At 39.8% G+C, this 14,390-nt stretch overlaps 1 protein-coding gene across 4 annotated transcripts; it reads right to left on the bottom strand.

Annotated features, from left to right (window-relative positions):
* Positions 1–217: 217 nt before the first annotated feature.
* mbtd1 (mbt domain containing 1) lies at positions 218–13,238 on the bottom strand. 4 transcript variants are annotated; one of them, XM_046854110.1, is made up of 17 exons: positions 12,963–13,236; positions 11,469–11,670; positions 11,210–11,343; positions 10,988–11,102; positions 10,795–10,877; positions 10,575–10,692; positions 10,342–10,476; positions 10,156–10,244; positions 9,743–9,977; positions 9,566–9,621; positions 9,339–9,443; positions 9,094–9,241; positions 8,909–8,991; positions 8,491–8,725; positions 7,305–7,376; positions 6,777–6,920; positions 218–3,767 (listed from the first exon to the last, which is right to left on the bottom strand). In XM_046854110.1, exons 1-17 carry the CDS (start codon positions 12,981–12,983, stop codon positions 3,649–3,651), a joined length of 2,094 nt encoding a protein of 697 aa, XP_046710066.1. In that variant the 5' UTR covers positions 12,984–13,236; the 3' UTR covers positions 218–3,648. The 4 variants fall into 4 exon arrangements, with proteins under 4 accessions (XP_046710066.1, XP_046710067.1, XP_046710070.1 ...); XM_046854114.1 differs by lacking the exon at positions 6,777–6,920 and adding an exon at positions 7,455–7,504 and having other exon boundaries at positions 3,631–3,767; positions 12,963–13,238; XM_046854113.1 differs by lacking the exon at positions 218–3,767 and adding an exon at positions 7,455–7,504 and having other exon boundaries at positions 6,836–6,920; positions 12,963–13,238.
* Between the last annotated feature and the right edge of the window lie 1,152 nt (positions 13,239–14,390).

The following is a 14,390-nucleotide window of genomic DNA, read 5'->3' on the forward strand; positions in this document are numbered from 1 at the left end:
TGGTCCTTTCCTACACTCCTGGATCCGACATGCCTCCCACATTGTTCTGTATTTTGCAGATCTTAATAACAGACTTGCGGCCCGGGTTCGATCCCCGGTCGGGGAACCAACCCCAGCCATTAGGGTTGCACAAGCCAGTTCACTCTTAGTGCCGGTCCCCAGCCCGGATAAATGGGGAGGGTTTAATAACAGACTTTAATAACAGACTTGGAATATATATTTTTTAAAAGCATCCTTTAATTCAGTGTAAAATTTTTTTTTTTTTTTTGTCAAAAATCAACAGATACATTTTCACAGCCATGCGGAAACAGTTTGCAATGCTTGTAAACAAATTAACATGTTCTCAACCAACAAGAGACCCCCCATACACACACATTTAAACTATATACATTAGAAGCTATCAAATCCTATAATCACATAACAAAGGATCATAGGAAACAAACAAAAAAAGAAAGAACATGTACAGACTCTATGAAAAAAAGTTACAAAACCCCAAACCCTCACCTCTAATGTACCATGAGGGCTAATGTTAGTTCAGTTTTTTATTATTACAAATAATTCAGCTACTTGTATCCAAAATACAGATTTTTAAATCTTTTTTTTTTTTTCAGTTTTTTTTTGTTTGTTTTTTTTTAAAGATTTCACTTTTTTAATGTTTAGTCTCCACCCTAAAATTACAGACTTGATTTCCTCTCATAGATCAAGCGAATGAGTTATCAAATATATAGCACCATGATGTCATTACTAAGGACAGGGAAAAATATCACAAAAACCCGTGTTAGTACTGGAGACCGGAACAGCGACGGTCTTCTCGGATTCTCACGTTGCTGCATGCACTGATGATTATCAATCTACTGCACATTGTTACCCCTTTAATTTCATTTTATTTTTCATAGAAACGTTTTTTTTTTACGTTTCTTATATTAAACAGGATAAGGCATCACATTTGCTGTCGAGAAAAAAAAAAAGAAAAACCAAGCTTTTAAAGGTGAAGTTGTGCGTTAGGGTGTGTTACGATTGATTTGAGGGTAGCAGCAAAAATCTCATGCCTTGAAACAGTCATGTCGTTAATAGATGCAGACAATTAGGTGAATTTGGTCAAAAGTAATCATTATAACAATTAAAAAAAAAAAGATTAAAAACAATAATAACATGAGCTGACATCAAACCAGTGTTGACCGTAATCCTGATGCTATGATTTCGAGGAATAGCCTATATAGAAAACTGAGACTGCTTTAAGAAGACCACAAATGAACAGTCGAATGGAACTAAAGCAAAGAAAATATTTTCACAACTGTACAAAGCAAGCACTGATGCAGAAACAAAACCAAACACAACACAATATGACAAACATTGCAGCACAGCGTTATTGCTTCAACAGATGTCATATAGTCTTAAACAAATACACACCAAAAAAATGATCAACATGGAGCTCAGTAAATTTCTTGAAACTGGCACAGGGAGGAGGAGGAGGCGGAGGAGGAGTGGAGGGGACAAAATAACAGTGGAATGGGGTCCATATGAGAGTCACCTATAAGAAGCCAGACTACTGCACGGTTTTATTGTCCGTCCGTCCCCCAACCCCCCGACTCGCACCTGATCCGCAGCCTTCATGAGCCTCATCAGGTGCACGAACACAAAAATCGCCACAGTGCAGTGGCTTCTGAGGGACCGAGTCTGAGTGACGGGGCTTTCGAAATTTTGGCTTCCGAGTCTGTATTACTCTATGAGGTACTGTACATGAAAGTAAATGCAAGAAAACGTTCACATCGATATGGAAGCTGGACTGAATTCAATGAGGAAATTATGGAGTATAAAACAAAAACAAAAAAAAAAAGCCAATGAAATACAAGATTTCCTGAGAAATTCACCAACAGCCTCACTGGTACTGATAGAGATTATAATTATAGAAGAATTATATAAATCACTATGCAAACAATATCGCTTATTTAATCTTTTTTTTTGTAGGTTTTCTTTTAGTTTTTTTGTATAGAACACTCAACATAGCCCATACAAGGAAAGGTCTAGCTTCTACAAAATCATCACAGTTTTACAACATATTGTAAGAGTATCTGATTTTAGGTTGATAGAATGTAAGTATATATTTATGTGTTCTGATATTTTTCTTGTTTTTTGTCTTTTTTATTATTTCTAAAGAATAAGACATTGTAAAACAACACTACTGTATTATTGCATATCTTCAATTTTTAAGGACTCTCAATATCACAATATGTAACAAATATAAATGTTTGGTACGTTGTAAAGTATAATATATGGTGCATGTGAATTTATAAACTCATTTTGCATACGGTGAATTATAGTCCTTCCAATGGTAAGTGAAAACTAACTATTGCAGGAAGATGGTTAGAGAACCGAGCGAAAGCGGCGCGATTACACGTGAACCCTTAGCCGATGTAGATTTCAAACTCATTTTGTAAAGAGGTAGTACGAAAAAAAAAAATTGTTATTCTGGAATGAATGTTCGAATCTTGAACGCATCGGATGGACGATTGCTCTCGGGAGATAGAGGCTTAATCACTCATTGGTTCAGTACAAAATCAGAGATGCTGGTAAACTGTCGTGGCGTTCAGGGATTAACTCGGATGTCACGTGTCGGCGATACGTGGGGGGGGGGAAGTCTCTTAAGATCATGGCAAAAGTAGTGTTGAGTGGCTAGTCGTGTTCTTTTGTTTTTTATTCGGTGGCTCATAAAATACTTAAAACCAGTATAGAAAAATGGCTCCACAGACGAGATTAAGAGAAAATCAACACTGGCTTCATATCAAATAAATGTTCTTGCATATTGTAATGCTGATTAGAGCAAATATCCCCTCTTTGAATGGTCGACTTGTCAGCCACTATACATATTGTACATTTGTCGTCTTTTTAATACAATAAAGCTGTAACTTCAACATTTTCACAGGCTGATATACATTTAATTTTACATCCCTGTAGTGCAAAATGTGACAGTGTTTTTTTTTTTCCCATTAAGCTATACCTCTTCTTACCAGGAAGGATTATGACCAATAGAATATTAACCCTTACTCCACTACTCTACTATTTCGTTAATATGTCATACATATATGGATATACTTTAATAATATAGATTTTTACTGCTCTTACAAAATCCACACCCATCCAAATAAAAGGGCTTTTGAAATAAATCAGCGCATGAGACACATGGTCTTGGAAAGAAAAAAAAAAACAACCAAAAAAATTTACTGAAAAGTTACAGAGAAAAAAAAAAGAAAAAGAAAAATACAGCTACGAAAAACTTCAAGTACAATGATCACTGAGGAAAAAGTCCATCTGGCAAACTGATCAAACAAAAGTCAGGAAAAAATATCCCCTTTTTTCAAAGAAAATCCCCGTTACGTCTCTCTCTGTCGCAGAACTATGAATAGTCTCTTCATCAGCTTTTCTTACCTGAAAAGAAAAGGACCTGGCGTGCAAGAGGAAGTGAGGTCCACCCTGTTCTCCCAGGCCATGTGGTTGTGTGTGTGAGAGAGAGAGTGTGTGTGTGTGTGTGTGTGAGTGAGAGAGAGAGAGAGAGAGAGAGAGAGAGAGAGAGAGAGAGAGAGAGTGTCACTCTTAACGGGATGTTCCAGTGCTGTTGGCAGTGAGGTAAGGCTCCAGCAGGGCCGGCGCTCACGGCTCCTGTTTAATGTAGTAACTGCCCGAGCCGTTGCTTTCTTGGTCTGATGTGCCCTGCGAGAAGGTGAACTCGTCCACCTCTGGAGTCTCCTCCTTAATCTGCAGTGTGGCCTCTGCAGCAAAACACAAACAAAAGCACAATTCCTGTTACTATACACTGGCGTTAGAACTCCTACACCTAAAAAAAAAAATATATCTTCTCAAGGGACAATACTATAGAAATGAAACTTGGATATATTTTAGAGTAGTCAATGTGGAGCTTGTATAGCAGTACAGATTTGCTGTCCTCTAAACATAACTCTGCATACACCCTTTATTGTATAAATAACTGTCAACAAAAGTGAGTACACCCTGAGTGAACATGTCAATACCATGTTCCAAGTGTCAATATTTTGGGTGAGCACAACATTGTTATCCAGCACTGCCTTAATCCTCCTGGGCATGGAATTCACCAGAGCTGCACAGGTTGTTGCTGGGATCCTCTTTCACATAATATCATCACAGAGCTGCTGGATGTTAGACACATGGCACCACAATAGGGTTCAGGTGTGGAGACCAGGTCCTTTTCTCTTCATACTTGGCCACTCAATCACCTTCACCTTCAGCTTCCTTGGCAAGGCAGTTGTAATTATTATTACAATATTATGTTATTATGGTCGCTATTATGTTGGAAAACTGTGGTTTGGCCCTGCTTCTGAAAGGAGGAAATCGTGTTCTGCTTCAGAATGTCACAGTACATGTTGGAAGCCATGTTTCCCTTAAAACATGGGACGACGGCCATGCAAACCGACTTGTTGCAGTGTGCGGCGTTTCGTCCGAGCACTGACAAGTGAACTTTCGCTTCTGCAACCAATAAAGCAATGTAGGTAGCACTTATGCGTCCGTTTTTTGAAGCAGCTTCTGCACCTAGGTCACAGCACGAGGACTCAACGTCTTTGATGGACCCTTGCGAGGCCTGTTCTGAGAGGAACCCGTCTTGGAAAACCTCTGTATGACCCTGTGCACTGTACTGTAACTCAGTTTAAGAGTATAGCCTTGACATGTGTACAGCCTTGGCATCTTTGTGGAGAGCACATCCTCTGTGAGGATTCTCAAATCCTCACAGAGTTCTTTGCCATGAGGTGCCATGTTGAACATCCAGTGGTCAGTATGATAGAATTGTACTCAAAGCACCTCATTTGAACTGCTCTAATACAAGATACACAAATTTGTATGGTCCTGTGAAACAGACAAATACATGAACATGATAAAAACGACATGTGACTTTGCATATTTAAACGACATACAGTTGTAATCACTTAGGGTGTACTCACTTTTCTTGCCAGTTATTTTGACAATAATGACTGTATGCAGATTTATTTTTTAGAGAACAGTAAAGCTGTACAGCTATGCAAACTGCACACTGACTACTCAAATATATCCAAGTTTCAATTCTATAGTATTGTCCTTTAAAAATAAATACTAAAATGGTTGCTGAAATGTGAGGGGTGTACTTACTTTTGCGAGAGAGTGTATATTAATAAAATTAACAAAAACATTCTAAAAAACATACAACAGATTCTTAGACAAAATTATAATCATATTGATCATTTTTTGCAAAATGAAAAAATTACTGAAATCATACACTTGCAAAAAAACAAAAACAAAACAAACAAAAAAAAACAGTTAAAGAGATAATCCGGCATTTCAAAAATCTACATGTAGTGTATGTACAAACAGCATGGGAAATAATTTGGACAACCTTTTTGGGATAAAGTCATTTATAATGAAAATCCCAGACCAGCTGTTTTTCATTTTTTTTTTAATAAAAAACCTTTTTGTAGGTTGCTAAGGTTATGTGCAAATTCAGCAGGAAATCCCATATAAATAAAAGAATTTTGTAGTGATGCATCGTACCATAAAAACTTTTAGGAAGGTTTTTTTACCACTAGTAAAACAACTACACAAGAAAGCATTCAGTCATATTCATGTCATACTAAACACGTGTTTACATTACATCTGATTAATTGTACTTACAAGCTTCCGGCTTAAGAGGGTGCATGTTAAACTAGTTTAACCAGTAACGCCAGGGTTCCTTTATGTGCTCAGAAAGCAGCATCTTCCTGATGGGAATGTGCCCTGCTTTGATTGGGGGGTTTTCTCTAACATAAAAGTACTTCCTCCTCTGGTTTGCTGCTCCTCGACCTAAACCGATTTCTGTAAAGCTGTTTTTTTTTTTTACAGCTACTCTTAAAGTCAAATAAACAAATGAACTTTAATTAAAGTTTCATTTATGGCATTTGCCAGATACCCAGCAATGCCTCCTAGGTTATGTTGGGATTTGAACCCACAACCCTTCTGATCAGAAGTCCATCACCTTAACCACTGAGCATATTCCCGAGTCCCATATTCTACTTCCAGTTTAGCTGAAGGCACAGCGTGTTCTACTAACTGATTTGAGCCATGATTATGCAATGACCATATCTGTGACATGACTGAAACGGAATCAGTAAAAGTGTTGTAATAAAGATTACAGTGATGAGTTCTGGAATAAAACTTAACAAATGGCCCTATACTTTTATTTACTGTTCTGTCATTTTTTTTTTCTGTAAAATTTCGAGTGAGTATTGAGAAAACAAGGTTTAATTCCTCTTTAGGTCTGTAGATTAGGTCGAGGTGTGTGCAAGACAGCTTTTTAGTTGCACATTTCCCTGCTCATGAAGCAAACTTCTGAAGCACGCTTCCCTTCTAAACACCTCTACATGTGGAATCGCTACCTATGAAAATTGTGTTATTATCAGTTTTACACACGCAGGTGCAACCTAAAACTATCACAACTGAATCCGGACCATATTCTCAGTTCTTACATTTATAATCTGAGGTTCTAATGAAATGCTCAACAGAACAGATGACGAGACGCCACTTTCCACAGGCGGTATTTGAGGGAATATATAAAGTTCCTGCAGTGTGAAATAAAACACTTCCCACTGTACATAGCAGGTGTTTTAATGACACGCAACCCATGTTGCATAAACAGTTTGCACTCTAACAGCTGTGCCTGTACTTTTTAGTTTTATGTCCTGCCACGTCGTTTTGGAGAACCCAGCAGGAGCGCCGGTCTGAGGGATTAAGAATGAAATTACCTGAGTTGAGTGAGCGATCGCGCTCCACACCAGGTGGGTGGGGAAGGTAAAGGGACGGAGTCTGCTCTTCATCGCCTGAGAAACTGCTCCTCCTCAGAGACCCGCCAAACCCGAGCGGCCTCCTCCCAACTGGAATCTTCCTCTCTAAACACCAAGCCACACTGGAGTTACCCACGTTACTGCATTAGCCATGCTGCAGAGTTCCACGTCTCACAACCACCGTGTTTCACTTTCCTTCCCTGATGACAAATGTCTTTACCTGCGTTACATTCGGTTCTCAGAGCACCGAGCCGAACGACAAACCGGCCCCTTTTTCACCCATTATCCTCTCCCACCTCCCAAAACTTTCCTTAGCATCCCTCACCACTGAATTAGCGCCACCATCTCTCAACACGCAGCCAAGTGAGACCAAGAGCAAAGCAGGAGGACGTCCTGATGGACAAGCTTTTGCCCTCGCACACACTGAACAGAAAGGGGAAGTAGGAAGAAGTAGAAAAAAAGTTGCCTGAAAATGAAGAAGTGCCTTACTTTTCTTTTGTCCTTTGTACTGTGGAGTTTTCTTTTTCTGCTTCGTCACATTCGGCGGCGCTTCCCTCGTGGCTGAAGTTAAAAACAAAATAAATCTTATTACGTTTTGATAGCTATACGTTTAAGTTTTATTTTCATTGACTAACTGACCTGTTCATTGACTGTATAAGGATGTTGTCTTACTATCACAGTCTGTCGATCTAAGTGAAGTGAATACATTCAGTTTATCTAGCAGATCAGATCACTTTGTGTGTTAAGCAATCTTATGCAGAGCAGATAAAAAAAAAACTGTCAGAAATGTGTGTAGCGAAATCACAAATCTACTCATTGACTACAGACAACACAGGATTAAATTATATTATAATTATAATAGGATATAAAATATATTATATACCTTTAAATAATTATTTAATACCTTAAATTATTTGTTTTAAAAATTAATTTAAAACCTTAATACTATTTAATACCTTTAAAAATTGTTTATTGTGTATTTCTTTTATTTTTTTATCTTAACCGTTTCTTGCTGAATACTTATGGGTTTTTGGTTTCCTAAAGTTTTTAGAAAGCCACCACAGCTCTGATTGGCTTCATTTGGTCTAAATGCTTCATCAGTGGAATATTATATCATATGAGCGATGAAGTAAAGAACACTCTCTTTTTATCATGGCACCTGTTAGTGGGTGGGATACATTAGGACAGCAAGTGAACATTATATCCTTAAAGTTGATGTGTTAGAAGCAGGAAAAATGGGCAAGTGTAAGGATTTGAGTTTGACAAGGGCCAAATTGTGATAGCTAGACAGAGTCAGAGCATCTCCAAAACTGCAGCTCTTGTGGGATGTTCCCAGTCTGCAGTGGTCAGTGTCTTTTAAAAGTGGTCCAAGGAAGGAGCAGTGGTGAACTGGAGACAGGGTTATGGGGGACGAGGTTCATTGATGCATGTGGGGAGCGAAGGCTGACCCGCGTGGTCCGATCCAACAGACGAGCTCCTGTAGCTCAAATTGCTGAAGAAGTTAATGCTGTTCATGTGGGTCAGGAATGTTTTGGCAGCAAAAGGGGGACCAACACAATAGTAGGCAGGTGGTCATAATGTTCTGCCAGATCAGTGGTCATAAATGTGTGCCTGATTGGGATATGTTACGCCAATTAAGTGAATGTAGCTCACTTGTTGTGTAATGTTCACTCACTCTGTGCGGCAGGGGGTTGGAGTTGGTAGCCGGTGACTTGACACCAGCCCACAGGGTAAAGATCTGGAGACTCGCAGTCCACCCACTGATCATACTCATCCTCCCAGCCATCAAAATGAATGCGGAGGAGTCTGTGGACGATCCGGGTTACTGTGGCTACACACACCAGACGTGGCTCCATCAGGTCCACTGCTTCCAGCTTCATGCCTTCACGGAAGCCGTGATTCGGGACCTCCTAAAAATGCCACATTAAGTAATTGATAAGAAATGCGTTCCAGAAAAAAAAAAATGATCGAAAGTGTTCGGCGCTTCATCTGCAATCCTCTATAGAAAAAATTACAATTTGTAAACATAAAAAAAAAGATAAGTATTAGTTTATTACTTGCATTGTTTTCTCTTGTTCTTCATACAAACTTACTTTGTTAAAGAGCTTCACAGGGGCTGCTATTGAACCTGTTTCTCTGAGGTAGTCAAACCATTTGAATGGCAGTTTGTTGTACCCTGTGGATCAGGTCAAGATTTACAAGCGCAATAATACAAAGCGATAATTTGTGGTAGAAAGCAGCCAACATTAATACTTAAAAAATTATTATAATTTTTTACCTCTTGGAGGTGTGAGCTCAATGTTGTTTATTTCACAAAAGCCCACTGGAAAAATGGAGGGAGAGGTGGAGTGGTAGCAGAACCAATCGGAGCCATCTGCTGCTTCTGAGCCATCGATGCCAATCATGAGGTACCCATCTGCCAACACCTACGAGAGGAAGACAGAGAAAAATAAATAAATGGAGCAATTAACATTTATAAACTCCTGATTTATGGAAGACTCAGCTTGGGCTGTGTGTCCTTACCTTTCTTACAGTAGCGACACATATAGCTGAGAGATTGAGAGGGTCTATTGCTTCCAGCTTCATGCCATCTTTAAACCACTCGCCACTCTGGTCTACATCCCTCACCTGATAGGAGGGTGAGAAATTAATACAAATGTTAGATTTAAAAAACAATAAAATTCAGAAAAAAATAATAAATCCACTTCTGCATGTTGGCTATTGCTTTTTATAAATGTTAGGAAATTTACCTTTATAAATAGCTGTGATGGGGCATCCATCAGACCCTCAATTTTCTTTGTCACTTCTACAGATGGTAGACAATATATTATAATAATGTAACAAAATAATTTATCATGTAGTGTTTAAACTGCCCAGTGACTGCTGATATCCTCAAAAAACTAAAAGGACTTCAATAATGAACTGACCAGATCTTTTAAAGCGGTGCCCGATGCTCCTCGACCAGCCAATGGAATGGATAAGTGGGCTGTACATGTGACACCAGAAGTCGTCTGAGCCATCCTGGCTCTCTTCGTAGACGAGTCGCAGTCGGCCACCGATCACCTGTTCCACCAGAGCTACACGTGTCCGGCACAGGTGAGTTTTATCTACCACCTCTACACGCATTAGCTTCTTAAATGGGTATTGCATGCTCTCCATCACCTAGTAATTACAAAAGAAAATGACTGCATGTTGCATAAAAACAACAAAATATCTACCAGAATTCACCACAACAACTTTAGTGCACTTTTACAATGTTCAAGTTTAAATTAATCGCCACCTTCCATAGCTGTAGCATATGTATTATTCTTCTGGTAGAAAAAACACAATACATTCTTACCCTTTTAGCAAAATCGGATGGCAGCGTTTTCACCCCGGTCAGTCGCTTCACGAGAAACACTTTCCAGTTCGAGCACTTATGCTGGATTGCTACAAAGATAAAAAAAAAAAAAAAAAAAAGTAAAATAAATCACTTTTTGCCAGGAAATTTATACTACGTGTTTTATCATAGCTACTTATTACTTACATTTTGGAGGTACCAGGGGTTTACCATTCGAGGCACACCATCCGACAGGATGGATTTCTGGGATGCACAGATTACACCAGAAGTCGTGGCTTGAGTTGTTATCAAATCCCTCGTATCGGAGAAGTGCTTTAAAACCTGAAAAAGAACGGAATGAAAATGTTTTATTTCTGCCACTATAAGGACACACCAAGCAATTAAAAAAAAAAAAAAAAAAAAAAAAAAAAAGTCTTTACCTGCCAATTTAACAATCCCTGCTATCCAGTAAACTTTGGTGGAGAGGTTTGTGTCAGAATTGAGAACCTCGACCCTCACACCCTCTGTAATATCTCCCCAGAATGAACACATGAGGACCTGGAAAACAGTGTACACAAGCAGGTGTTGAGGACATCCATTGGATTTTAATGATTTTTTTTAGTCATCGGGAACGAGAATCAGCTTTTAAACAATACGTACATGTTTGAAACAGCTTACTGGAGCTCCGATCAGGTTATTGCTACAAACGTATCGGCCCCAGTCGAAGCCCTCAACAGGAACAGCTGTCAGAAATGAAACACATCATAGGGTACGAAATGTACAGGTCTCAGTCATTGTTTTAAATCAAAAATAAGGCTAAGCTGTTAATGCTTTGCATCATGGTAGGCCTTACCTGATTTTGATTTAGCTGGGCTCTGCTGATTCGATTGGTACTGTGCATAAGCTGCCAATTTTGCCATGAGTGGCTGTTTCTGTAAGACCTTCGCTTTTTTTGTTGGTGGTTTCCCCTTTGTGAGACGAACACAACACAATTAATAGACAAATACGATGTCTGTAAAAGATGCAATTTCAACAAAACATATTTGTTTGATACAATTGTTTAGGCATGAGATACCTGAAGTCTGGCCAATATGCTGGCTTTTTTCGAGTTGGAGGAATAACTTCTGGAGCAGGATACGCTGCAGAACCTCTTTGTTTTGGAGTAAAAAGCATCGCGGACACCGACCATTCCACACATTTCACAGGTCGCTTTAAAGAAGAGCGAACAAAAAGAACGAAAATGGGCACTTAATACAATCCACAGGCACATTACACACTACACACGTGCAGCCTGGATGAAGAACTAACTGAACACAATAAAACCCAACACTAACCCATGCCAGCTTTTCCATCTGGGTAGGTATAGACCTGCCCATTGTTCTTGATGATGGGCAGACCAGCAGGAAGACTGCGCTCCTCATCCTCGCTGTCCTCCGTGCTGGAGCTGCTGCTCGACTCCTCGCTGCTCTCATACCCGTCAAACATTCCAAACGAGTCTCTTCTTTTCCTTTCTGACCGTGAAGAAGTGCGTTCAGCCTGCAAAAACAAGGATCGACTAAATTGGTAAATCGGTCAAAAAAAAAAACCAGAAGGTACACTTACAATGAATGAAATAGCACACAAATAAATAAAAAATACTGATTAGAAGGTCAACAAGCAAGCTTCATGATTTCTACAAAAAGGATTTAGCACAGACAGACAGACAGACAGACAGACAGGCAGACCTTCAATGTCATTGCATAGTACAGGTACAAAGAAACAAAATGCAGTTTGGAATCTGACAGAAGTGCAAATAGCAGCATTGTGCAAAGTGACAAGTGCAGATAAATATGTAAATATATGTACAACAAATAAATATAAAAGCTTTGGGCAGTGTAGAAATGTGCAGAAGCTGTTAAGCAAGTACACTAAGTATTATTATTATTATTATACTACATACTGCATACTGTATATAAATAATTACAATCTAGAAACAAAAAAGGAAGAAGAAAATCCAGAAATGAGATGTATATAATGCATATCACTGTAGAAGATAATCTAGGATATACTGTTATACACGGTTTATATATTTTTATATAAAAAATCATTTTTATATATTTTTAAGCCCAGTTGTGTGATCACTTGAATGGAATTTCTGGAATAAACCTGAATGCAAATATTATTTAAGAAGCTGTGACATGTGAATTAAATAACCCTGTACACGAGAGTAAGGTAATCACTGGACTGGATTTTGTGATGGATGAAGAGTGAAGTGTGCTGGAGAATACTCCTTCAGCACTGATGTTTGCAACTCAGTCAGTAAACTGGTTCAGCTACCAGTCCCCTGTGAGCTTCCCAGCTTTAGCAAATGACACCAACAAGCCAAAGTGCATTCATTTAAAAAGCAGATCTCGCTCCCAGCATTTAAAGCACGGAACATAATGTCCTGATTTCGTGCAACAGGTTCTCTGAGCACTGAGCAGCCGCCTGTGTTTGTTGTGAACATTGTTGGATTGGAGCCAATTAGCCAGAGAGCTAGCTCCAACACTACACAGACCAGTTACAGCACGGGCCTCGGGCTGACCAAAACGCACCATGAAGGAGAAGAAGAAAAAGAAAATCCCGCAATGGAAATGTCCACTGCATGAATGTCAGGACGAGAAGATATTCATTACATGAGTAAAAGATCGCCGTTCGGCGGGTTGAGCTAGCTAGCAGGCTAGCATTAGCCTATGCTGCAGACTGACAACCAAAACAAAGGGGGGTTGTAATGGAGCTGGCTAGCAGGCTAGCGGAGGCTAATTTCACAAGCGAAACAAGGAAGCAAAGTGGAATCTTAATTCTCTCACCAAATCTCTGGCGTCTTCCATTAGCCCTTCATGTAAGACTCAACGCTAGCGTTAGTGCGCTGTGAAGCAGGCCCCAGTGCCGGGGCTCGCGCTCAGGGGCTCACCAAATGCTAAAAAAATAAAAGAAAAAAAATAAAAAATAAACTCCAGCTGATTATCAACAATTGTCATTGAATAAGTGCGCATGCGCCCTCGTGCCTCTTCACGATTGGTCCGGAAGTGATGTCGTCACAAGCAGATCAAACAAAATAAGGTAAACGATTTTTTACTGCAGAGGAGGCAGGGATCAGGATTCTCTCTCTCTCTCTCTCTCTCTCTCTCTCTCTCTCTCTCTCACTCACTCACACTCTCACACACACACACACACACACACACCCCTACCCCTTCTCTGCCTCAGATATACAGATTTAATACTACTACTACTAATTATATATAATATCTATTAGTAGTTGTTAGGAAGGTTTACTATATCACTCGAAGGACCAATTGTAAGGAAGTTTCACTATCTGGTGTATGCTGATCAGGAGATTGTACTCGCCTGTCAGTAAAAACACTTTACAGGATTCAGAACACTGAAACTTTACTGGGCTTAGGATTGATTTTGTGTAATGTGATTCTTGCTGTCATCTGCTAGCTGCTGTTCTGTCCTTTTATGCTCTTGATGGAGAACGGTGCACTGTGATGTCACAGGTAACTTATCTTCTTCTTTCAGCTTCTCACATTAGGGTTCGCCACAGCGGATCCTCCGTCTCCATACCCCCCTGTCCTCTACATCTGCCTCTTTGCCAACTGCCTGCATGCCTTTCATAAACCTCCTCCTTGGCCTTACTCTTTTCCTTCTTCCTGGCGGCCTCATCATCAGCATTCTCCTAACGATATACCCCATGTCCCTTTGCAAACCATCTCTCCCTTGCTTTGTCTCCAAAACAAATCTTGTCCATCCATCCTTGTCATCTTCAGCTCTGCTACCTCCAGCTCCACCTCCTGTCTTTTACTCAATGCCACTGTCTCTAAACCACACAACATCTCAGGTCTCACCACAGTCCTATAAACTTTCCCTTCCACTCTCACAGATACTCTTCCAACACAAATCACTCCTGCTATCACTCTTCTCCACCCACTCCACCCTGCCTGCACACTTTTCTTCACTTCTATAACACACTCTCCATTACTTTGCACTATTGACCCCAGGTACCTAAATTACTCCACCTTCTCCACCTCTTCTCCCTGCAACCGCACCACTCCACTGCACATGCACACTCATTCACACACGTACTTAAGTTAAGTCAAGAAGCTTTTATTGTCATTTCAACTATATATACATAGGGGGTCTAGTAAGGGTGGTAGCTGGGTCTTGATGTGCCTCATGACGAATCTCTCGAAGCACTTCATCACGATGGGTGTGAGCGTGACGGGATGATAGTCATT

This window comes from Silurus meridionalis, chromosome 7 (assembly GCF_014805685.1).
Source record: "Silurus meridionalis isolate SWU-2019-XX chromosome 7, ASM1480568v1, whole genome shotgun sequence".
NCBI classification, from domain to species: domain Eukaryota; kingdom Metazoa; phylum Chordata; class Actinopteri; order Siluriformes; family Siluridae; genus Silurus; species Silurus meridionalis.

Bases quoted from the DNA above. Each gene is read 5' to 3' on its own strand.
- mbtd1 (XM_046854110.1), bottom strand. From the start codon at position 12,983: ATGGAAGACGCCAGAGATTTG. The intron at 11,671-12,962 runs GTGAGAGAATTA...TTGTTTTTGCAG, and splicing joins TGGAAGACGCCAGAGATTTG to GCTGAACGCACTTCTTCACG. The intron at 8,726-8,908 runs GTAAGTTTGTAT...TGGCATTTTTAG, and splicing joins CTGTGAAGCTCTTTAACAAA to GAGGTCCCGAATCACGGCTT.